The 25,308-nt window shown below is 41.5% G+C and overlaps 1 protein-coding gene across 1 annotated transcript in view; it reads right to left on the bottom strand.

The window, feature by feature from the left end:
- LOC126483776 (solute carrier family 2, facilitated glucose transporter member 10-like) overlaps window positions 1-25,308 on the bottom strand; it is a 65,174-nt gene that overhangs the window by 29,092 nt on the left and 10,774 nt on the right. Inside the window, exons 3-5 of the mRNA XM_050106932.1 lie at window positions 23,341-23,721; window positions 21,162-21,492; window positions 37-228 (exon numbers count right to left, since the gene is read on the bottom strand). Of these exons, the coding sequence (XP_049962889.1) occupies window positions 37-228; window positions 21,162-21,492; window positions 23,341-23,721 (904 nt within the window). The remainder of the gene's footprint in view (window positions 1-36; window positions 229-21,161; window positions 21,493-23,340; window positions 23,722-25,308) is intronic.

Here is a 25,308-nt window from a genome sequence, read left to right on the forward strand (position 1 = left end):
CATGATATGGATGATTACATCTATACTGTGACTTACCAACCATACTGGAAAATGTTGAGCGAACAATGAAGTCATCCAACCAGTAAACTCCAGCTGTGAGTGCTAAAGCGCGGCCCTTGGTGGTGGCCGGAAAGAGTTCTGCCAGTAACAGCCATGTCACAGGTCCCAGTCCAAAAGCATATGCTGCCTGGTAGCATAGTGCTGATAAGATTGCCAGCACATGAGCAGCTGTCATGAACACGGGGAAATGGAGATTACACAAAAATTTTAAAAAATTACAATTCAATCTAAATTACTGCTAAATTATTCCAAAACATACTCACCATATATTATAAAATTAGAAGGAAGGAAGAGTAGGGTTTAACATTGACAATGAGGTCATTAGAGACGGAGCACAAGCTTCAACTGTTTCAAAGAAACCGTCCCAGCATTTTCGTGAACCAATTTAGGGACCTAAATCAAGAAGTTGGGACATGGACTTTAAACGCTGACCTCCCGAATAAGAATCCAGTGTGCTAACCACTGCTCCATCTCACTCGGTTTATAAAATCAGAAGGACAACAGAATGAACAGCCAGGTCTGACTGTCGAGCTAAATTCAAAAAGTGCCAATAGGTACATTTAAAAGTTGAAAGAACTGTACCTATCTTTCGAAACTGTTTGTTCCCTCCTCAGAGAAGAATCAGGGATAGACTGGGAAGGAGAGGCAGGTCACTCAGATCACAGGTTGAGGGGGTCCGCTCCCCCCTCCCCCACTGTGTGGATGAGAGGAACTTACTCTTATTGTTCTCATTTTTGTTATCCAATGCTACATCACCAGAGAGCCATATCAAGATGATTTACTGTCCATAACAAACAACTTCCACACTCGACAGTCATTTACTTTCCTCATTGTCTCTCCATAACACAAACGTAATATCAGTGGTGACAATGAGCAATCCTGCCTTAGATTTCTTAAATAAGTGATAGTGCATAGGTTGTCTTTTTATTTGAAATAATCATTTTTTATTTTATCATTAGCGATATGCTAATTTTGCCCCCTTGGGCATTAGCAAGTTACATCACACCAAAACTTATGTTACAATATGTTACGATCCGCAGAGCAGGGTGAAAAAAATGTGACTTAAAGTTCATGAGTAAAATGAAAAATGTGCAACCCACATCTCACTTCCGTCACTATACGAACACACATAAAACACTGAAATAGGGCAGCTTAACTCTAGAACAGGAAACACAAAATGTGCTCAGACTGCAAAATCAAATTAGCTAATCAGTAATCAATACCAACACATATTATTAAAGTAACTAAACCATGTTATACCGGTAAAACTGGGAAACGGGTCCTAGTATGACCAAGGGAGTTAAATAGTGTGGTAGCCATCTATCCCCCACCCATGAAGAAGGTTCCCACTTTTACATGAAGGGTGTGCATTTGAAGATATAAGGGCAGGGAAATTTCTAGAACATTCCAGAACATTCGAGAGTATTCAAGAACATTCCAGAGTATTTGAGAGCAATCCACAACATTCCAGAATGCTCTGGAATAGTAGGGAATAGTCTGGAACATTCATAAAATTTCCAGAACGTTCGGGAACAGCTCGGAGCACCTAAGGCATTGTGTAACATTCCAAGCCACAAACTGGATATAGATAATCAGTGACCAGTACCATAATAACACATTACTTTCCAAAATGTTCCAAGCACACATAAATGTAAAATTTTGGAATTTTGTGAAATCCATCAAATATATCCACAAGTATGTGAACAGGCAGTGACATGGCAATATTTCAAACAGCCAAAGACAGCAAACAACAAAAAAGAAGCAACGAGATCCTCATGAACCAAATGAGAAAATGCATCAACAGTAACGAAGCAGCTTGGTGGATTTTTGGTTTGCCATTCACAAACTCTAACTAATTGTGCAACTTCTGCCAGTACATTAGGAGAATGGACAGACAGTCTACTACACAAAAGACACTGCCAGTAAAACAGCAAACGAAGCATCTCAGAACACAACATTAACAGCTTTTTACCAACTGTGCCAAGTGGATCCATTCGTGAAAACATTCCTATATGTCAACATCCCTATATATTATATGTGGAACACAACAGTAATAATCTTTCAATGACAAAAATAAGGAATTCCAGTAGAAGATCATCCAGGAGTTATGAAATTTGGTGCACTAGGCCGAGTAAACACTGTTTCCAAACAATGCCAAATGTTTCTATCTCTGGATGTTGCTACACGAAATATGGGGATCAGCAAGTTTCATAGATTTCAAGATTGTTGATGGTTTCAGCATGCTAAACATCGAAACTACGAAAGAAAAAGCTACAACATCAACGAACTACTTCAGTACATAGCTCACAACAAACCATTCCTCAATGACAATCAAAATTAAATTTACACCATTATCATGGACCGGATCAACAACACTTACTTGGACACACCAAGTGGCACCAGGAAAATGTTTCTAATAAATCTATTACTGGCAGAAATAGCACTAAACAACACACTGTAAAAAATTTGTTACCTCTTGTGCTCTAGGAAGTAATTGAGCTGGTTATGGATGCAGACCACCAGCCTGAAGTTAGTTTTATGCAAAGCATGGTGATGTGGAGTAATGGACTGTGAGGTGGAGATACAAGAGAGGAAGAGGGAAGGGTGTGGAAGCAAGACTAATCAAGTTAGCATCAAGTGGCAGCAGTGGAGGTGGAGGTGGGTGTGGGGCACGGGATAGGGAAAAGAGCCAGAAGGACTGCAGGAACAGAAGTTGTGTTGCAAGGAAAATGCCCATCTATGTTATTCAGAGAAGCTGTCAACACATGCAAGGATTCAAATGGAACTGTTTCTTCAAATCTACAAACTTTTTTGTTTTACAAAAACTTACCTTTATCACTAACTGCAGTATTAAAATTACTTCACTAGTGTCTCCTCCTAAAACCAAATTGGTTCTCTCATAACCAACTTCAATTTTCCCTTTTATTCTTTGGTGAAGCACTCTTGTGCTTATTTTGACACATGTGACATTAGGCTGATTGTAAGGTAATTATTACATCTATCTGTTTTTTGCTCATTTGAATGTGTATAATTTAAATACTTACTGTTCAAGACCTGGTGTAACATCCTCAATTATACATGTTTCATTCATGAGCTAGTAAAGTCCTTGTTCTGATCTTTGGCCTGATGCCCATAAGAATGTCCATGGTATTTCATCGACATTTAGACACTTCTTCCTCACGAGTTTATATATAGCCTCTTAAAATTCAGAGATATGGACTAAATCACCTCATAACCATTTTGGACCATGACCTCATTTTCAACCAGCCTAATTTCTTCGAGGAACAGTACAGTTTATTCAAGAATTATTTCCATGTTTTCACTTAGTCTTTGCTTCCATACTTCATTATCGCTTTCATCTCTAATCAGTGAGCTCCCCAAAGTGACTGCTTATTAGTATTTGTGCAGCATCATGTTTCAATTTTGTATCAATTTCCTGACATCTTATCCCAATCCATTCTTACTTAGCGTTTCCACAATTCCATGTAATCATGTCTTTGAATGCCCAGCATTGTTGCTGTCTTCTCATCCACATTCCATAGCTGCGTATTACCTGCCTTTTTAGATCCTAGTATTTTTTTCTGCTAAATTTACTACATTTTCTTTAAGAACATCCCACCAGTTTTCCACACCAGCAACTGACATATTTTACAAACTCACTGATATTATAAAATACAGGGTGGCACAGATAAAAGTGGCCCATGTAAGCGTAAAAGAAATGCAGTGAAATTACATAAACGGATAGCGGAAATGGACTTACGATTTATTTACAGTGAAAAATACATTTATAGAAGACATTGAAAGTAGCCCCCTGCAACATTGTATACAGCTGTGCATGCCTAAGCATATTCAGATACACCTGGCACAAAGTTCAGATATTGATGATGCTGTCTTTCATAAATATTTGCTGGCATTTCTTTCCTCAGTGAAGACATCACGGACTCATTCCAGGAATACCTTAGATTCCAGGAATACCTCATATTGCCAGATGAAGCAGTATTGTCTTTCATATTAAGTGAGTTGAGCACAAAATCTTTCAAAAAATTTCCATATATGCGACCATGTTTGAGGGTAGTGTTTAATGACGGCTCAATGATGTGTGTTCTTGTTACACTGCACCAAACACAGATTTTTTCATCATGGAGTAGTTTCTGACACACAATTTTAGGGTTCTCCACTCCTCAGTACCTCATGTTCAATTCACAGAACCAGAAAAATGAAACCATGCTTCATTACTCATTATGTAATGGAACGGGTCTAACCATCCAGCATTGATGTTATTCAGAAGCCACATGCAGTAATCTACACCTTTCTGATTGTCATCCTCCTTTAAATGCTGCACAAACATCACACGATAGGGCTTCAAATTAATACTTTTCAATATCCACTGGCAACTCCTCCTCCTTACATGCACCTGTTGTGTCAATGTACGTGTAAACTTCTTTGGACTCTGAATAATTCTTCGGCAAAGGTCTGCAATAGCCTCTGGTGTGCAAACTGAAGGAGTTCTTTATCACTTTACATTTTGCACAGATCCTTAGCTGTGCCAATTTTTAAGCACACTCTGTATTGCTCCCTTTGCTGGTAGTCCTCTAGCCGGATACTTGACCCTGAAAATTTTGAGAGTTTCCTTAACTGAACCAGTTTTCACATATGCAGCCACAATTTCAATCCTTTCTTTTATTGAGAAACCCTTTTGCAGGCTTTAATGATGAAATAAACTGAAATTCTGACAGAAGACTGCTATCAATCAATTATTGCATAAAACTGTCTATTGTTGCAGCTGTTTACTCTACTTCAGAAGATGAAATATTGCATTCCTATTCAAAGAGGAGGGGGGGCTACTTTTACCTGCACCACCCTGCACTTGTTCAATCCTACCAACATACATATCTGTCAGCAGCATTTATACTTCTGTATGATTACAATCTCTCTGAGATACCCACTCAATGTCAACATCAACATTATTTCTGTTCACTGCAGATAACCCTTTACTCTACAGCCAGGTTTTCTATTTATTATTATTATTCCCACTCCTACTCCATCATTATCTAACCTGGTATGAATAATCCCCCATGAACCATGGACCTTGCCTTTGGTGGGGAGGCTTATGTGCCTCAGAGATACAGATAGTGGTACCGTAGATGCAACAACAATGGAGAAGCATCTGTTGAGAGGCCAAGCGAACATATGGTTCCTGAAGAGGGGTAGCAGCCTTTTACGTAGTTGCAGGGGCCACAATCTGGATGACTGGCTGATCTGGCCTTGTAATATCAACTAAAACAGCCTTGCTGTGCTGGTACTACAAATGGCTGAAAGCAAGGGGAAACTACAGTCATAATTTTTCCCGAGGCCAGGCAGCTCTACTGTATGGTTAAATGTTGATGGCATCCTCTAGGATAAAATATTCTGGAAGTAAAATAGTTCCCCATTTGGATCTCTGGATGGTGGTTACTCAGGAAGATGTTACCAGGAGAAAAAAAATGGCATTCTACGAATCGGAGTGTGGAATGTCAAATCCCTTAAGTGGGCAAGTAGGTTAGAAAAATTGAAAAGAGAAATGGATAGGTTAAAGTTAGATATAGTGGGAATTAGTGGAGTTTGGTGGCAGCAGAACAGGACTTCTGGTCAGGTGAATGCAGTGTTATAAACACAAAAATACGTAGGGATAATGCAGGAGTAGTTTTAAAAATGACTAAAAAAAATTGGAATGCGGATGAGCTACCATGAACAGCATAGTGAAATTATTATTGTAGCAGACACACCCACCACCACAGTAGTACAAGTTTATATGGCAACTAGCTCCTCAGATGATGAAGAGACTGAAGAAATGTATGACGCGATAACAGAAAATATTCAGATAGTGAAGGCAGACGAAAATTTAATAGTCATGGGGGACTGGAATTTGACACTAGGAAAATGAAGAGAAGGAAAAGTAGCAGGTGAATACGGAATGTGGGTAAGGAATCAAAGAGGAAGCCGCCTGGTAGAATTTTGCACAGAGCATAACTTGATCATAGCTAACACTTGGTTTAAGAATCAAAAAAGAAGGTTGTATACATGGAAGAAACCTGGAGATACTAAAATGTATCAGATAGATTATATAATGGTAAGACAGAGATTTAGGAACCACATTTTAAATTGCAAGACATTTCCAGGGGCAGATGTGGACTCTGACCGCAATTTATTTGTTATGAACTGTAGATTAAAACAGAAGAAACTGCAAAAAGGTGGAAATTTAAGGAGATGGGTCCTACATAAACCGAAAGAATCAGAGGTTGTAGAGGGTTTCAGAGAGAGCATGAGAGAACAATTGACAAGAATGGGGGAAAGAAATACAGTAGAAGAATAAGGGGTAGCTAGGAGAGATGAAACAGTGAAGGCAGCACAGGATCAAGTAGGTAAAAAGACGAGGCCTAGTAGAAATCCTTGGGTGACACAAGAGATATTGAATTTCATTGATGAAATGAGAAAATATAAAAACGCAGTAAATGAAGCAGGCACAAAGGAACACAAACGTCTCAAAAATGAGAGTGACAGGAAGTGCAAAATGGCTAAACAGGGACAGCTAGAGGACAAATGTAAGGTTGTAGAGGTATAGATGACTAGGAGTAAGATAGATGTCGCCTATAGGAAAATTAAAGATACCTTTGGAGAAAAGAGAACCATCTGTATGAATATCAAGAGCTCGGATGGAAAACCAATTGCAAGCAAAGAAGGAAAAAACGAAAGGTGGAAGGAGTATATAGAGGGTCTATACAAGAGTGATGAACTTGACAGCAATATTATGAAAATGGTAGAGAATGTAGAAGAATATGAAATGGGAGACATGATTCTGCATGAAGAATTTGACGGATCATTGAAAGACTTAAGTCGAAACAAGGCCCTGGGCGTAGACAACATTCCTTTAGAACTACAGATAGCCTTGGGAGTGCCAGCCATGACAAACCTCTACCATCTGGTGAGCAAGACATATGAGACAGGCGAAATACCCTCAGACTTCAAGAAGACTATAATAATTCCAATTCCAAAGAAAGCAGGTGTTGACGGGTGTGAAAATTACCGAACTACCAGTTTAATAGGTCACGCCTGCAAAATACTAACATGAATTCTTTACAGACAAATGATAAAATTGCTGGAAGCAGATCTCGGGGAAGATCAGTTTGGATTCCGTAGAAATGTTGGAACACATGAGTCTATACTGACCCTATGACTTATCTTAGAAGATAGATTAAGGAAAGGCAAACCTATGTTTCTAGCATTTGTAGCCTTAGAGAAAGCTTCTGACAATACTGACTGGAAGAATCTCTTTCAAATTCTAAAAGCAGCAGGGGTAAAACACAGGGAGTGAAAGGCTATTTACAATTTGTACACGAACAAGATAACATAAGAGTCGAGGGGCATGAAAGGGGTGCAGTGGTTGAGAAGGGTGTGAGACAGGGTTGTAGCCTATCCCCAATGTTATTCAATCTGTATACTGAGCAAGCAATAAAGGAAACAAGATAAATTTGGAGTAAGAATTAAAATCCATGGAGAAGAAATAATAACTTTGAGGTTTGCTGATGACATGGTAATTCTGTCAGACACACCAAAGAACCTGGAAGAGCAGCTGAACGGAATAGACAGTGTCTTGAAAGGAGGATATGCGATGAACATCAACATAAGCAAAACAAGGATAATTGAATATAGCCAAATTAAAGCAGGTGATGCTGAGGGAATTAGATAAGGAAATAGGATACTTAAAGTAGTAAATGAGTTTTGCTATTTGGAGAACAAAATAAGTGATGATGGTCGAAGCAGAGAGGATATAAAATGTAGACTGGCAATGGCAAGAAAAGTGTTTCTGAAGAAGAGAAATTTGTTAACTTCAAGTATAGATTTTAGTGTCAGGAAGTCTTTTCTAAAAGTATTTGTATGGACTGTAGCCACGTATGGAAGTGAAACATGGACAATAAATAGTTTAGACAAGAAGGGAATAGAAGCTTTTGAAATGTGGTGCTACAGAAGAATGCTGAAGATTAGATGGGTAGATCATGAAACTAATGAGGAGGTACTAAAAAGAATTGGGGAGAAGAGGAATTTATGGCACAACTTGACTAGAAGAAGGGGTCGGTAGGTAGGACACATTCTGAGATAAAGTGATCACCAATTTGGTATTGGAGGGAAGCGTGGAATGTAATAGTTGAGGGAGACCAAGAGATGAATACACTAAGCAGATTCAGAAGGATGTAGGTTGCAATAGTTACTTGGAGATGAAGAAACTTGCACTGTGTAGAGTAGCATTGAGAGCTGCATTAAACCAGTCTCCTGGGCTGAGGACCACAATAGGAACAACATTCAGCATTTACTATCCACACTGGCTTCAATGTTCCTTTCCATGGCCTCCCTAGGTTCTTTCTTAACTGCAACTTTTATTTACACTATCTACCCGACTGTTGAAACCCCTTTTTCTCAGGAACTGTTATTAGACATCTGAAGTTGAAATTTATGTCACATCTGAAGATCCACTGCCTCTTGGCAGTGTAATAAATGTAAGCTAAGTTATTGCAATCAAAAGAGAAAGCTATTTATGTCACATGTTTTGATAGTTGCAAACTCACTCATCAAAAACTACTGGGCACTTCCCTTAGACCTGGAATCATGAAATTTGACAAGAAGCAAGGTATCACAACACAACTAATGGAAAAAAGCAAAAATTATTAACTGTAATTATATCTCACAAAAATACTTCTTTTAACATTCATTATCCAACTCCAATCTTAAAATTAAAACATTCTCCAAGCTCTTGCAATACCCAGAATCAACATCTTGCCAGAATCAATGCCGATAACAGGTAAAAATTGTCAAGATTCACGATTCCCGGGATGGATGAACTGGATTGATTAACTATCTGTGTACACAATTAAGTTTGAACACAATCCTTGATAAGTAAGTTCCACTCACACTCATCTGGATTTTTTATTTTACTCCACATATTTTTACTACAATTTATAAAAAATAATTACTAACCATTGCATTGGTGTACACAGCTTGCATAATGAGAACAATCAGTAAACACAACCTGTTGCATTTTCACTTGCAGATGTCTCTTGTGTGTAATTGTACACTTATGGTTTTCTAGTGTGTTGTATGGTTCTATTGTGTGTTTTCTGCATTTAACTACAGCGTAAGTGTTCTCCACTTTAAAAAAATGTTTTTAAGATAATTTTGTTTCTATGAAGATAAGGCAATAAGAAATCTCAAATTGCATTTTGGGCAGTTATGCCAAATGTATGACATTTTATACAAGGCACTCAGTTGTGTATTCCTGGTGGCCTCTTTCAACATATTGAAAAGACTATTCTGGCAGCCACTGAGGGAACAGGGTGCAATCAACTGCAGACTGTGGCAAATGTTGGAACAAATTATGTCTTGTCGTCTGGGCTCAGAGGTCATATACAGATCATTCCAGCAACTGGAGAGAAGGTTGAGAACACCACCCTCGCACATGCAGTTTCAGCAGAGCTTACAATTTGCAGCATTGTCCCCAGAACTAATCGTGGCCTCTTGGTTCTGAATCGAGTGGAAGGACTGAACCAGAGACTTCAAAAGTTCTGTGACAAATTACACTGTGACTTCTCGGACTTGTGCCATAGAGAACTGTAGCATGCCCCTAAATGGATCAGCTGTGCACTACACATCAGAGGCTGTTACCCCAGTAGCCGACTGTGTGTGAAGCAGACACAAAGGTTTTTTAGATTAGGCAACTCACCATCAAATTCAGATAATGACAGCTGCAGGAAATCCAGAAGTATCAGTGCAGTATCAAAATAAATGCCTCCTATAGGTGAGAGTATTAAAATCCTAGTGTTAATTATCAAAGCATTCACAACAAAGTGCCAGAGTTTGCACCCAAAAGGCAATGAAGCTCACATATACTAGTTACAGAAAGCCGATTTAAACCTGAAATTGATAGCAGTGAGATTTCTGGGGAAAATTTAAGTGTATATTAAAAGGATGGACTAATGGGAAATGGAGGTGGTGTATCTGTAACAGTGGACAAGGTCCTCAAGTCCACTAAGATAGAAATTGAAGCTGCATGTGAGACTGTTTGGGCAAGACTCAATATCAGGGGTGGACATAAAATGGTAATTGGATACTTCTATTGTCCACCAGACTCATCTCCTGATGTAACTGAAAACTTCAGAGAAGACCTCAGTTCACCTGTACTTAAGTACACCAAGTGTACTTTAATCACTGGTGAAGGCTATTCATCAAAGAATCAATTGGGAAAATTACAGTGTTATTAGTGGTGGGCAGAATAAGACAGCCTGTGAAACATTATTAAATGCCTGTGCTGAATACTATTTAGAACAGATAATTCGGAACCCTATTCATGATGAAAATATACTGGATCTAATGGTAACAAATAGGCCTGACCTCTTTGAGAATGTCCACATTGAAACTGGTGTCAGCGATCATGATGTGGTTGTGGCAACAATGATTACCAAAGTACAACGGACAGTTAAACCAAGTAGAAAGACAGATATATTCAGTATTATCGTTAGTGTCATATCTCGATGAGGAACTTGAAACTTTCAGCACAGGACAGGAGCATATAGAGGAAGTATGGATCAAGATTAAAACAACAGTTCACCACGCACTGGATAGATATGTACCCAGTATAACAGTTCATAATGGGAGGGGCCCCCCATGGTCACTGTAAAAAAGTTTCTAAGGAAATAAAGACTACCGCATAATGGGTGTAAAAACAAGGCATAGAACCACTGATTGAGAGAGGCTGAGTGAAACACATTTGGCTGTCCAGACACCAATGGGTGAAGCCTTCAGTGACTACCGTAGCAGAATATTATCAAAAAAATCTTTCACAAAATCGTATGTAGAGGCTGTTGGTGGCACCAAAGTTAAGTTTTCAGACCCTAGCAAATCAGACAGGAACTGAAATTGAGGGTAGCAAAGCAAAATCTGAAATGGTTAACTCTGTTTTCAAATGTTCCTTTACAAAAGAAATCCGGGAGTATTGCCCCAATTTTATCCTTATGCCACCAAAAAGAGGAGTGAAATCAGTATTAGTGTCAGTAGTGTTGACGAACAGCTGAAATCATTAAATGGAGACCCTGTCAGATTCTGTATTAAATCTGGGGCTGAGTTAGCTACTCTTCTAACGATAATCTATCGTAGATTACTCAAACAAAAAACTGTGGCCAGTAGTTGGAAGAACGCACTGGAAACACTGATCTGTAAGAAGGGTTGTAGAAGTGATCCACAAAACTACTGTCCCATATCTCTGACATCAATTTGTTGTAGAATCTTAGAACATATTCAGAACTCAAACATAATGAGGTATCTTGAACAGTATGGCCTCCTCAATGCCAACCAGCATGGATTCTGGAAACTTGCACATTTCTCACATGACATACTGCAAGCTTTGTATCAAGGCAACCAAGCAGATGCAGTATTTCCTGACTTCCAAAAAGCATTTGCCTCAGTGCCACATGTATGCTTATTGTCAAAAGTTCAATCATATGAGGTATCAAGCGAAATTTGTGACTGGCTTGAGGACTTTTTGGTAGGGAGGACACAGCATGTTATCTTGGATGGAGAGTCATAGTCAGATGTAGAAGTAACTTTGAGTGTGCCCCAGGGAAGTGTGTTGGGACCCTTGCTGTTCATGTTGCATATTTATGACATTGCAGCAATTTGACATTTTTTCTGTAGATGATGCAGTTATCTGTAATGAAGTAATGTCTGAAAGAAGCTGCATGAATCTTCAGTCAGATTTTAATAAGATTTCAAAGTGGTGGAAAGACTGGCAACTTGCTTATAAATGTCCAGAAATATAAAATTGTGCACTTCACAAAATGAAAAAACATAGTATCCTAAGAGCATAATATCAATAAGTCACAGTTGGAATTAGCCAACTCATACAAATACCTGGGTGTAACTCTATGTAGTGATATAAAATGAAATGATCACATAGGGTCAGTTGTGAGTAAAGCAAGTGGTAGACTTCAGTTTATTGGTAGAATCGCTGGGCAACGAAATCTGCCAGGCGATACTGAAGGTATATAGAGAACAGCAGCAAAAATGGTCACAGGTTTATCTGACCTGTGGGAGAGTGTTAAAGTGATGCTGGGGAAAATGAACTAGCTAGACATAAACTATCCCGAGAGAGTCTACTAACGAAGTTTCAAGAATAGGCTTTAAAGATGACTCAAGGACTATACTACAATCCCCTATGAATAACTCACATATGGATTGTGAAGGCAAGATTAGAATAATTACAGCATGCACAGAAGCATTCAATGAATCATTCTCCTCGCCCTCCATATGTGAATGGTACAGGAAGAAACTCTAATAACTGAACATACCCTCTGCCATGCACTTCATGGTGGCTTGCAGCTATGGATTTAGACGTAGAGGTTAACAATACTGCTCCAAATGTTTATAAGAAAGACCATGTTCTTGTCATTCAGAGGAACACTAAATATATCAATGACTGTAGGAGGAGCTGAGTAAGTTACCTGTACTGTCAAAGACTTGCAATAGAGGAGAATCTATATTTGACCAGCAAATAAAATGTTGCGACATAAGTGGAAAGATAACAACAATATCCATTTTCTGACTTAACTGAAAACCAGCTGATATTATTACAAATGACGCCATGTGGGAAAGGTGGAAGTCAAAAAATTGATCTGTGTTCTGGAGTATCAGATAGAAAATAGGAGGGGTGAATTTGCAAGACCAAATCACAACAGTGTTTCCAGTGATATGAAACATTGTAAAAAGCAACCAAGAAAGTTTTTCCTATATTTTGGACATATTCATATCCCATACCGATGCTGTGCATCACTGCCTCACAGATCAGACAAAGAAAATGTTCAAACACTGGGGAAGAGAACTGCACCTCCTGGTAACAAGAGGATGACTTGCTTCAGGATCTACACCACGATGTTCACAGGCTCATTTGTTGATGCATTTCATAACAAGTGAGAAGAGGGAGAATCATAACAAAATTGTGTGCAGTGAACTGTAGCAGAGGAAAGCAAAGTGGAACTGCATGGCAGTACAAAACTTCTGTCTTTCTGTGCTCGCCATAATGTTCCCAAACCTAACACAACAAAAATTTGTCAGAAGCTACATATATGATAAGTGTGAGGATTCTAAAAAGTCATATACATTTTCAGTTTAATATCTATCACTATTTAGTGTTCAATACTTTTTGACAGAAAAAATACATAGTTCTTGTACATCAAATGTTACAAACAAAAATATAGGCAACCAGAAAAAAGAGACAAATGGAGAAATTAAAGATCAACGTCCAGTTTTTCCAGTCCCGTGATTGCTTAAGAAGTACCCTGCCACAGTTCTTTTACGATTCCCTCTTGGAGAGTCTTGACATCTACAGATGCAGGGAATGAAGGCAGTTCTTCATGTTCTACATCCAATATGATTGGATATGCACTGGGTACAGTGAGATACGTTGAAATCCAGAAGTTACAAAGATGGGATTTTGCCTTGCAAGAAGCCTAGCTGGCATGAAGGTAATCACTCTGATTCCAAGGCAGCCATAAGATTCAAAGTCCTGCCTAAGAGGCTCATGGCAATTGTCCAATCTGCTTTACAAAATTTCAGTCAGGTTATAAAACCTTGCTGGATTACATTGTGTATGGTAAGAGACTCGTTCTTGAGCTTTCCTTCCATGACCAACTGAGAGCTTACTATCTTCTTGTGTGAGATGAAGTGATGTTGCTTAGCACCAGGAGCTGTTCAAGAAGTATAGGGAGGAGTGTACCAGATACAGTGTAACAAATTACTACCGTGTCATATAGCTGAACAGTTCTCAGCTGTTGAATAAACCAAAGCCAATGCTGTCAATCTCAGAGTGTTTGCATCTGCTACCCATACAGATCCATTTAGTCACTCCAATAAAACCAAAGCTGTTTTCCAAAGGTGGTGACATTAGGTAAGTGACATAGCCAAAGTGAACTCAGGCACTCTGACGTACTGTTGCAGTGTAATATACTGATTCTGATCAACTGCAGACAGTAGTTTGCAAATTTGTCATTTAGATGGAATGTTGCTGCTCCTGTTTTCGGTAAATTTGGTTTTAGTTTTCAAGTTATGGAATGCCTACCCAACACACACAGGTCTTCTGTCATTTCTTCTGCCTATAGAGACTGGTCTGTTGGGCAAACGACATACGTCATTACTGTGTATGCACTTGTGGGAGACAGGTTCTGGTAAGTCAGAGGGGTATGGCATCAACTGCGTAGGAAAGAGAACTGTTGTAGCTGGCCAGTGATCAATTTCTACAATTTAATCTGCATCTATTTGGGGTAAGCCTGGGGCAGTCAGTTATTCAACATGTTATACAATACGATGGTCTTCAAGCCAGCTGACCACTCATTTCAATTTGCCTCCAGTGGTGGATGTGACGCATTCAAGCCTGATGCAAATAGGTTAGTACTATCGAAATGGAACTCAAGTTTCACTGTTACACCCAAAAGGAAATTACTCTCCAACATGTCTCTAGCATTTATCATCTGTCTTCTTTCTCTTCTTCTTCTTCTTCTTCTTCTTCTTCTTCAGTCTGAAGACTGGTTCGATGCAGCTCTTCATGCTACTCTACCCTCTTCAAGCCTCATCATCTCTGAATAACTACTGCAATCTACATCCAACTAAACCTGCTTATTGTGCTCATCGCTTGGACTCCCTCTGCAGCGACCCCCCCTCCCTCCCCAAACACATTTTACAAAGCCCTCCTCAATGACTTAATTTGCCCTAACTTATGTTATAACGTCAAGTTTAACACATGTATTTCAGAACGACACAACACATATAAGTCACAGAGTAAGTTGACAAGCAAGACACGTGTACACATTAGCATTCGAATGAGCACTGAGTCCCAGTCTAGCGGCCGCTGCTCGGCTGGCCGCTTAGGTGGCGCAGCTGTTGCATGGCTGGCAGACAGCGCCACACGTAGAGGACGCGCGTAATTGCGCGGCGGCGCTTTGAATGATAGGCGAGTCACAACACTTTTCCCCCCTTTGAAATTGTTGCACTAGTCCTGATAGAGGTGTCCGGGAGATGGCTAACGTCCATAGGCGTTGTTTGACTCGCCGTAAAGTCTCGAGGAGGAGGCTTCCCGTACGGACAGAAGTGTCCCCGATGATAACAGGTCGAGATGACAGGAGACGTAGGGGTCGAATCTGCTGGGGCCCCATGCACCAATCTGCCCGTTGTGGCAAGTCCAGTTGATATGACAGGAGACATGGGCGATGGGTCGGCATCCGTTGGAGGAGGAGGCGAGTAGATTTGCTCTGACAGAGGATGGTCATCCGGTTCCTGCATGGGCACGTCTCCTGGTGGCGTCCGTTCTTGTGCTGGCATCGCGATGAGAGATGCCAAGATCCCGAGCATCAGGTAGAGCCGAAGGTGGTGTAGCGGCATTCGGAACAGGCTTTGCCGGCACACGAGGCCGAAGCTGGTCCAAATGACGCACTGCAACACCCGTGTCCATCTGGATTTCATACAGGTGTCTGCCACAGTGTCGGAAGATGCGGCCCGGGCTCCATTTTGGCCGCCTGCCATATCCCCGTACCCAGACGAGGTCGTCGGCGGTGAACCGACGAAGTGAAGGCACCCACGGCCGTGAGGTGGAAGGCCGCAGAAGATGAAGTAACGTGCGGGGCTGTCGGCCATGTAAGAGCTCAGCCGGGTTGTGGTCACCCATGGGGGTGAAACGGTAAGACGCCAGAAACTAGAGAAGCACATCAGCAGCAGCAGAAGAAATCAGAAGTTTCCGCATCTGAACCTTAAATGTGCGGACCAGTCGTTCAGCCTCAGTGTTTAATTGTGGATGGAACGGCGGGGCCGTGACATGCATAACGCCGTGACGAGCACAAAAATCCGCAAATTCGGAAGAGGCAAATTGCGGACCATTATCAGTAACAAGAGTAGAGGGGAGGCCTTCCAAAGAAAAAATGCGGGCGAGAGCACTGGTGGTTGCCGTGGTGGTAGGCGACATGCAACGGACAATGAAAGGAAAGTTAGAGTAGGCGTCAATTACGAGCAGCCAATAAGTAACTAAAAAGGGTCTCGCAAAGTCAGCATGAATGTGCTCCCAGGGCTTCTCAGGCGAAGGCCACGGTGACAAAGATGACTTCGGGGCAGCGGCCTGTGATGCACAAGGGCCGCAGGCAGCGACCATGTGTGCTATTTCAGAGTCGATGCCAGGCCAGTACACATGACGGCGTGCCAGAGATTTTGTGTGGGACACACCCCAGTGCCCTTGGTGAAGGAGGCGCAAGACCAAAGCATGCAAAGACGCAGGTACCACAACACGCGGCGAAGCATTGTCAGTGGAAAGGAGGATAACAACAACCCTAGCCGTGAGGCGGTAGCGCAAGGCGCAGTAGTTCCGCAACAGATCAGAAGTCTTAGCGAACAGGCGATCTGGCCAACCCTTCTGAATACAGTGTAAAACCTGGGAGAGGGTAGGGTCAGAAACCGTAGCAGCCGCCAGCCTGTCCCCAGTGATGGGGTCCACAACCCGCTGCTCGGCAACATCCAGGTGGAAACACAAAAGTTCGTCCCTATCGAATGCCCGATCAGGACCCATGGGAAGGCGAGACAGAGCATCAGCATTTGCAAGTTGAGCCGTTGGCCGGACATGAATCTCATAATTGAAACGAGACAAGTAAAGAGCCCAACGCTGGAGGTGGTGTGCACCGTTGTCGGGAAGTGATGATGATGGATGAAACAAGGAAACAAGTGGTTTGTGATCCGTAACAAGATGAAATTTTGAGCCATAGAGAAAAACACCAAACTTATGAAGAGCATAAATAATGGCCAAAGCTTCTTTTTCAATGTGAGAATACTTTCGTTGGGCATCCGTGAGCGTTTTGGAGGCATAAGAATGGGTTGTTCCGAACCGTCATAAAAACGGTGCGCAAGGACTGCACCGACCCCGAATTGAGAGGCGTCTGTGGCAAGAACAAGATGTTGGCCAGGTCGATAAGTAGCCAGGCATGAGGCCTGTTTCAGCATAGTCTTCAATTTCTGGAAAGCCGCATTGCATGACGCGGACCAGTGAAAAGGCACGTTTTTATGCAACAGGCGATGCAACGGCTGAGCCACCGAAGTCGCAGACAGTAAAACCTTGTGATAGTATGCTATTTTCCCCAAGAAGGCCTGCAGTTCCTTAACAGATGTAGGGCGAGGAAGGGCATCGATTGCAGTGACAGTTTGCTGAAGCAGACGAATACCATCCCGAGAGAATTGAAACCCAAAGTACGTGATAGATGCCTCAAAAAATTGTGATTTCTGAAGATTACACTTAAGACCGGCAGTCTGTAAGACGTGACAAAGTGTCCGGAGATTTTGAAGATGTTCTTCAGTGGTGGAGCCAGTGACAACAATGTCGTCATGTAATTGGTACACCCTGGGGCAGGGAGCAATAATTGTTCCAAGAATCGCTGAAAGAGAGCAGGGGCGCTAGCAACCCCAAATGGCAAGCGTTGGTATTGATAGAGGCCGAAAGGCGTGTTAAGGACCAGAAACTGCTGGGAAGCAGCGTGGAGAGGAAGTTGATGATAAGCTTCTGACACGTCGATTTTAGAAACATACTGGCCTCCAGCAAGTTTAGTGAACAGTTCTTCAGGACGGGGCATAGGGTAAGTGTTGATGAGGCATTGAGCATTTACAGTGGCTTTGAAATCACCACAGAGACGAATATCACCATTTGGCTTAGCAACGACAAAGACAGGAGAGGACCACTCACTGGAAGCGACAGGAAACAAGACCCCTGAAGTAGTGAGACGATCCAACTCCCGTTTTACCCGATCATGAAGGGCCACAGGAATGGGCCGAGCCCGAAAAAACTTAGGCCGAGCAGTGGGTTTGAGCATGATATGAGCTTCAAAGTTGTTTGCAAGGTCTAACCCAGGAGAAAAAAGGGACGAAAATGTCATCGACAAGGAATCCAGTTGAGCATAAGGAATAGCATCAGAGACAATATTGACAGAGTCATCTATGGAGAACCCAAAAACGTGAAAGGCATCGAAACCAAAAAGATTATCTGCGTTACTCTGGTCGACCACAAATATGGGGACAGTGCGAATGACAGATTTGTAAGATACCTCAGCATTAAACTGTCCCACGAGAGAAATCTGTTTATTGCACGTCCGTAATTGCCGGAGTGACAGGTGACAGGAGTGGAGAACCCAACTGAAAATACGTCTGAGAATTAATTATAGCAGCAGCAGCAGCAGAACCGGTATCCACCTGTATGCGAAGATCTCAACCAAGGATTTGGACAGTGAGGAATAACTTCCCTGAAAGGGAAGAAGTGCAATTGACAGACAACACAGAATTAGAATCAGCGTCATGTTCATGAACATCATGTATGCGGTCAGGTTTTCAAACGGAAGACACATGACCTTTCTTTTTGCAATTGTGACACACAGCCCAATGTTGGGGACAATCCTCGCGTGAATGTTTCGTAAAACACCGCGGACATGAAGGAAGTTGCCGGGGGTTTTGCTGCAGTTTCTTAGCGGGTTGTTTACGGTTAGGCCGAGGCTGCACGTGGGAGCGCACTGCGGCCACGTCGGCCGGCGGGGACGCGCCGCACGCGTCATCAACAGCGAACAGAGGTTGTATTTCCCCGACATCACCTCACGCCTATATCTGCGCCCCAGCGGCGCGAGAAATTTCAAAAGACTGCGCAATGGAGAGAACTTCATCTAAAGTCGGATCTGCCAACTGAAGGGCACGTTGCCGAACTTCTTTGTCGGGTGCCGACCGGATAATAGCATCCCGTACCATGGAATCGGCATAGGATTCTTTGTGAACGTCAGTAACAAATTGACACTTTCGACTGAGGCTGTGAAGTTCAGCAGCCCAAGTGCGATAGGATTGATGTGGCTGTTTTTGACAACGATAAAAGACAACACGAGAGGCTACCACATGCATTTGCTTTTGAAAATAGACAGACAGAAGTGAGCACATTTCAGCAAAGGACAAAGACGCAGGATCCTTCAAAGGAGCCAATTGCGACAACAACCGACACATTTGAGGTGAAATCCAGGAAAGGAACAGAGACTCACATGGTTGTTCGTCCGTGACATGAAATGCCAAGAAGTGCTGTCGAAGACGTTTTTCATAATCGGACCAGTCATCCGCCGTCTCGTCGTAAGGAGGAAAAGGAGGTATAGCCAACAACGAGAAACGCCCAGCATTTGACGCCGCGACGAAATCGCGAATCGCCGCTGTTAGAAGCGTTTGCTGTTCAAGGAGATTTTGCAATAGTTGCTCAACAGTAGCCATGGAAACCTGTGGGTCAACGGTGAAAAGGAAAAATCCCCTACCTCGTCGCCAGTTGTTATAACATCAAGTTTAACAGATATATTTCAGAACGACATAACACATATAAGTCACAGAGTAAGTTGACAAGCAAGACATGTGTACACGTTAGCATTCAAATGAGCACTGAGTCCCAGTCTAGCGGCCGCTGCTCGGCTGGCCGCTTAGGTGGCGTAGCTGCTGCATGGGTGGCAGACAGCGCCGCACGTAGAGGATGTGCGTAATTGCGCGGCGGCACTTTGAATGATTGGCAAGTCACAACACCTTAGTCCTCCTTTCCTCTCCAAAGTCTTTTAGCTGCTATTTAATTTGCTTTCCACTCTGCCATTCTTTTCTTGTCTCTCTACTGGTGTAGATTTTCCTTTCCCCCTTGGTAACATGTCCCAACTTTTTCCCCACATTTTTGTCTGCCTTTACGTAACTTTTGTTGTCACTTTAATCATGTTGCTTCTACTATTTTGGAGTTTAAACATTATATTTAAGCCAACAATTAGCACAAATTCCACTAAAATGGAACTGAAACTCTACTGTTAGTCTAATACCACTAACAGATCATTTCTTGTACTTTCTCTATTATCTGGATCAATAATTTTGTGCAAGTTTTCCCTCCCTTCACCACTTGAACAACCTACTCTTCCTATACCACTTTAATATTGTTTTTCTGCTATGAATGCTTCTGTCAAAAATAATTCTGTTATTTATGTTTAGAAATCAGGTAATCAGTTCTTCTTCTTCTTATTTGTAAATACTGTTAACATTCACTCCAGAGGTCAAATTTCAGAAGAATAGAGGTTAACTTTCTTACAATGTTGTTAGTGCTAGCCCAGTTAATCTAATTACAAATCCTGATAACATTAGGGTTTACTTTACGTCCCCCTTTAATTGGCTGATAAATCAGTTAGAAGATCGGAGTAAGGCAATGGCATACCACCTCCAACAAATCCATGCCTAGGAAAGCAAGGTGCTGTTTAAACCAAACTTAGCATGAATGGTGTCCATGTTGCTGTGTTAATGGTAGTCAATGCATGGGACGATAACTGGTGATTCCCTATTCCAGCTGCTGCCTGTCTCTGACCACTGGTGTACGATGACACAAAACATTGCAGCTTATTCAGTACTTGTTTTCGAAAGGCAAGCATGGAGAAGGCATTATGATGTGCTTCATGCACAATAGGGCAATCCTACCTTGTGGTGGTCAGATGTGGTTGACCGCAATCTTGATGACAAATATGCCTGCACTCATGTTCCCATGCAGTCCAACATCAGGCCAATGTCACATATGAACACCCCACAAATCTGGATACGCATGATTAGAACAGCCAGCCGAAATGAGACATACAATGAGGCCCCTTTCACATTTTTAGGTGCTCATGACACTGACTCATATGAGTACACAGTGTCTCAGAGTCCTTCTCAGTGAAGATTTAACATCTGATGGTGTTCACGACCCTTTTATACACTACCAGCCCTGGTAAGAACACTACACATGAACAACATTAACTGCACTTTGGTAACCATTCAAAGAGAATTGCAACTCTATTTACATACTCACCAACGGTGTGTACGTGGTCAAAGTTACACTGATATACAAAAAGGTCTGGGTGATTTACATTTTTGCCATGGAGTGCAGATTATTAAGCCTGTTTTATGAATTTTCTTAAATTTAAGAATAAATAACTAAAGCAATAAGAAAAGAAGAACAGACAGATGCTACTACACAGTGACATACATACCTGCAGGTGGCTGGGCTTCATGTTGCATGCAGCGTGGTGCTGGTTCTGCAATGAGAGGCACTGGTGTCGGGAGCATGGGGAAGGGTGGTGGTGAACCTGTCGGTAAGTCTGGAGCCACAACTTCACCGACACTGTACTGAATGAGTTGAGGCTGAGAGGAAATGGAAGGGACTGCATTGCATGGATTTGTCCAGCTTGTTGATGAGCCACCATATGCTGAGAAAGCACCAAGCAGAGCAACTGATAACATTGCACATGTTGTAGCCACTAGCAGAGCAGGACGTCGTCCAATTCTATCCACCAAGCACACTGACATGCCAGTGAAGCATACCTGTAAGTAACAGTACCATTTTTTTCAACAGAACCATATTAAAACTAATTAAAATTTTGTGTAATCTAACATACACAAAAAGGGGTAGCATACCACCAACTGCACTAAAAAGGAAATGTCTAACAACAATTTATACAAATATTAAGACTTTAATAACTTGCAAGATACACAGGGTGTTCCAAAATTATTTCTTCAAATTAATACAGGAGTTAGACAACATCAAAACAAATATATTTAGTTATGGCATGTATGATCCCTGACAGCTATTTCTGATGCTAGGAACGATCTACACAGAAAGTAGTTTAGCATACTATTATAGCAGACATCTACAGGAAGAGCTTAAATGGGCGACTATTGACCTGTATGCACAGATCATTGGTGTCACGATTGTTTGAAGATTCTTGGCATGTCCGCAATGGTATCAGCAGTGATAGCAATTCTACCGATGAGGTCTTCTGAACACTGGTTTCATACACCAGCTGCTTCCTATACCCCCACAGAAAGAAGTACAGACATATGAGGTCAGGTGACCTGAGTGTCCAGGGCAGGGGGCCACCTGAGCCAATCCACAGTTTTGCTAAGGTGGCTCTCAGATCACTCCTCACAGCAACGTTGGAATGGGTTCATGCCCCATCGTGCTGGAAGTACATCTTTTATCTAACATTCGGAGGTACATTTTCCAGCAGTTCTGGCAACACACGTTCCATGAATACACAATATCCGTTGAGGTGGAATGGAAGAGCCTACCATAGAGAGTAGCAGTCCAAATATTAACACCGAATCACTGTCGATGAGCACATGGTCAAGTACCTTGTGGATTCACATGTGCCCAAACATGCAAACTGTGGGTACTGAAACAGCCTTCACGAATAAACAAAGCCTCATCAGAATACAGGACCGGGCACACTCTGTACAATGACAACTGCTACACACTCCCAAATTACTTCCCGTATTCATATGACAGAGGACTTAATGCTACAAGTACAATTCACATGAATAGAAAAGAGCATATCAACAAGGGCTCCCATATGCTGGGGCAAGAGGAGACCGCAGCCTCCAACCCCAGTTAACAGGTAAAGGAAACAATATTGTGTACTCAGGTGTTTCTCTTTCAATACAACAATTTAAAAGTCAGAATTATGCTGGTTTTTAACAGAGCTGGATCTGGAATGTTTTTGTGGCTACTTACATGTTGCCATTTGTCGACCTGGAATTTTTTCATTTCCTTTATTTAAGTGTGTACGGAAACACATTTTATTTTTTATTTCATTTTTTTAAATGTAAAGAACTACCTGAAGTGCCTACATAAATGATGAAAAAAATCAAACTGATTGGTATTAGCCCTGTATTCTACATAGTTCGTTAATTTGTAAACTCCTATATCCACTCCTCTCTCTGTTAGTGGTAAAGGTTTGCTATTGCTTCAACAACTCTTGCAGCATTACATAACTTGCACAGATTGAATTTATTTATAGGAAACTTGTCTCATACAAAAGGAAGTAACTATATTATGACTAAATCTGCATACATTCTAATTCCTTATCACATATCTCTTATTTTCTTATATACCTAATACTTCAGAAAATTCTTAGTTTTAAACCTTAATCAATACACTGTAGCATTCTTTTTATATTCCAAGTATTAAAAATTGAGCACAGCTGATACTACGTCAGTTCCTCATCACTTCACCAACAGCCTATACCAACTGACTACATCTTTCACTGTTTACAGAAAAATTATTTTTCTCTTGAGTTCCAACTTCTCTATATAACAAATTCTGCTATTAACCAAATTTTACTACAAGGTACGTTCTAGTTTTATGGAAATAGGCAAAAATTTAATGTTTACCTTCACGATGCCTATGGTAATATCGGTGACAACTCCTGCGCTTTCACTGCAGACACCAAGCAGGGCAAAAAGACGACGAGTGTACAATGCCACCGATGAGTGTCCAGAAAACTGCACCACAGACACCAAAACCAATGCCAAAGCTAGTGTCTCGAGCAGGCTCCCAGCTGCTGCCACTGAACTACTTGACCCTCTAGTGCTGGGGTCTCCGGCAACATGCCGCAAAATGGTGAAGTGAGGAGACGGAGGCAGACGAACGGCCAGCACCGCAGCAACGAGTGGTGGGAGAATACCTAAGCTCGCTGCTGCCAGCCAGTGCACACCACCACCTGCGACACTGCCAGCCAGGACTATGCCGGCTGCTGCCCCCAGATGGAAGGCCTGCATAAAGAGAACAACTCAGATATACGCAATGTCACTCAAACATTTTGGTATGTTTCCAGAATGAAATTTTCACTCTGCAGCGAAGTGTGCACTAATATGAAACTTCCTTGCAGATTAAAACTGTGTGTCAGACTGAGACTCGAACTCGGGACCTTTCCCTTTTGTGGACAAGTGCTCTAACGACTGACCTACCCAAGCACAACTCACAACCTCTCCTCACAGGTTTAATTCCGCCAGTACCCTGTCTCCTACCTTCCAAACTTCACAGTAGCTCTCCTGCGAGACTTGCAGGGCTAGTGATTTCTGGAAGAAAATATATTGCGGAGACATGGCTTTGCCACAGCCTGGGGGATGTTTCCAAATTGAAATTTTCACTCTGCAGCGGAGTGTGTGCTGATATGAAGCTTCCTGGCAGATTAAAAGTTTGGAAGCTAGTAGACAAGGTACTGGCAGAATTAAAGCTGTGAGAACAGGTCATGAGTCACGCTTGGGTAGCTCAGTCAGTAGAGCACTTGCCCACGAAAGGCAAAGGTCCCGAGTTCAGAGTCTCGCTCTGGCACGCAGTTTTAAACCGCCAGGAAGTTTCATATGGTTTCCTGCAATTTCACTGAAACACATCATAGAAGGTTCAGGTAGACTCGAAGACAGAAAGTTACACAATTATCCATACGCCAAAGACAAATAAACATTGCATCGAGTATTTACAAATAATGTATGACTGTATTCACAGGGCTATAATGCAACCAGGACACTCATTCCTAACTATGCCCTGGTTCAGAAGTACTGCAACTTCATGTGTACACTACTCCTGACTCACAGAGGTTAAAACTGAATGTAATCTCTTATAGTTATTTTTTTAGATTACGAACAAAATAATCATAATTAGATTTAATAGTGGATGAGATGCTATGACAACTAGTTCTTCCTGTATCTTCACTTTCATTAGCTTTTTTCCTGTGGTGATTATGGCAAATATTAAATTAATGTTTCAGTGAAAAATAAATAAAATTAAGCTGAAGCTGTGATAAACTAATTCTGGAAGGAAGATAATCAGCACAAAGAGAATATAATCATATTTCAGGTGAATGTATGTCCAGCCATTTAGACAATGTCCACAAATGTGTGTGGCTAACTGAAAGTATACCAGCTACTGACAACAGAAAAATTTCGATGTGTCTGCAGCACTTAGACAAATTTGGGCTATGAATAAGCTTCTCACACTACAATTGTCATGTCTGTTAATTGTCAACCAAATGCGTATTTAAATGAACACTGCTCAAGATTGTTTGGACTTGTTTTAAACAGAATTCCGGTGAGGTGTTTGGACATTCCATAATCACAGATGAAATACTGGTTCACAATAAGATGTCAGAGATAAATGAACAGTCAAAATGCTAAATGAAAGAATGTGCCATAGTATCAAAGAAATGAAACACGGTTCCATAGCAGGAAACCTCAATGCTGTTATTTTTTGCATACTCATGGAGTAATGCAAACATACAGCCTCAGAACCACTACACCACTACAAACACTACCACTGGAAACACTGAAGGATGCTATACAGGTTAAACAAACTATATATTT

The sequence above is a fragment of the Schistocerca serialis genome, chromosome 6 (assembly GCF_023864345.2).
Source record: "Schistocerca serialis cubense isolate TAMUIC-IGC-003099 chromosome 6, iqSchSeri2.2, whole genome shotgun sequence".
NCBI classification, from domain to species: domain Eukaryota; kingdom Metazoa; phylum Arthropoda; class Insecta; order Orthoptera; family Acrididae; genus Schistocerca; species Schistocerca serialis.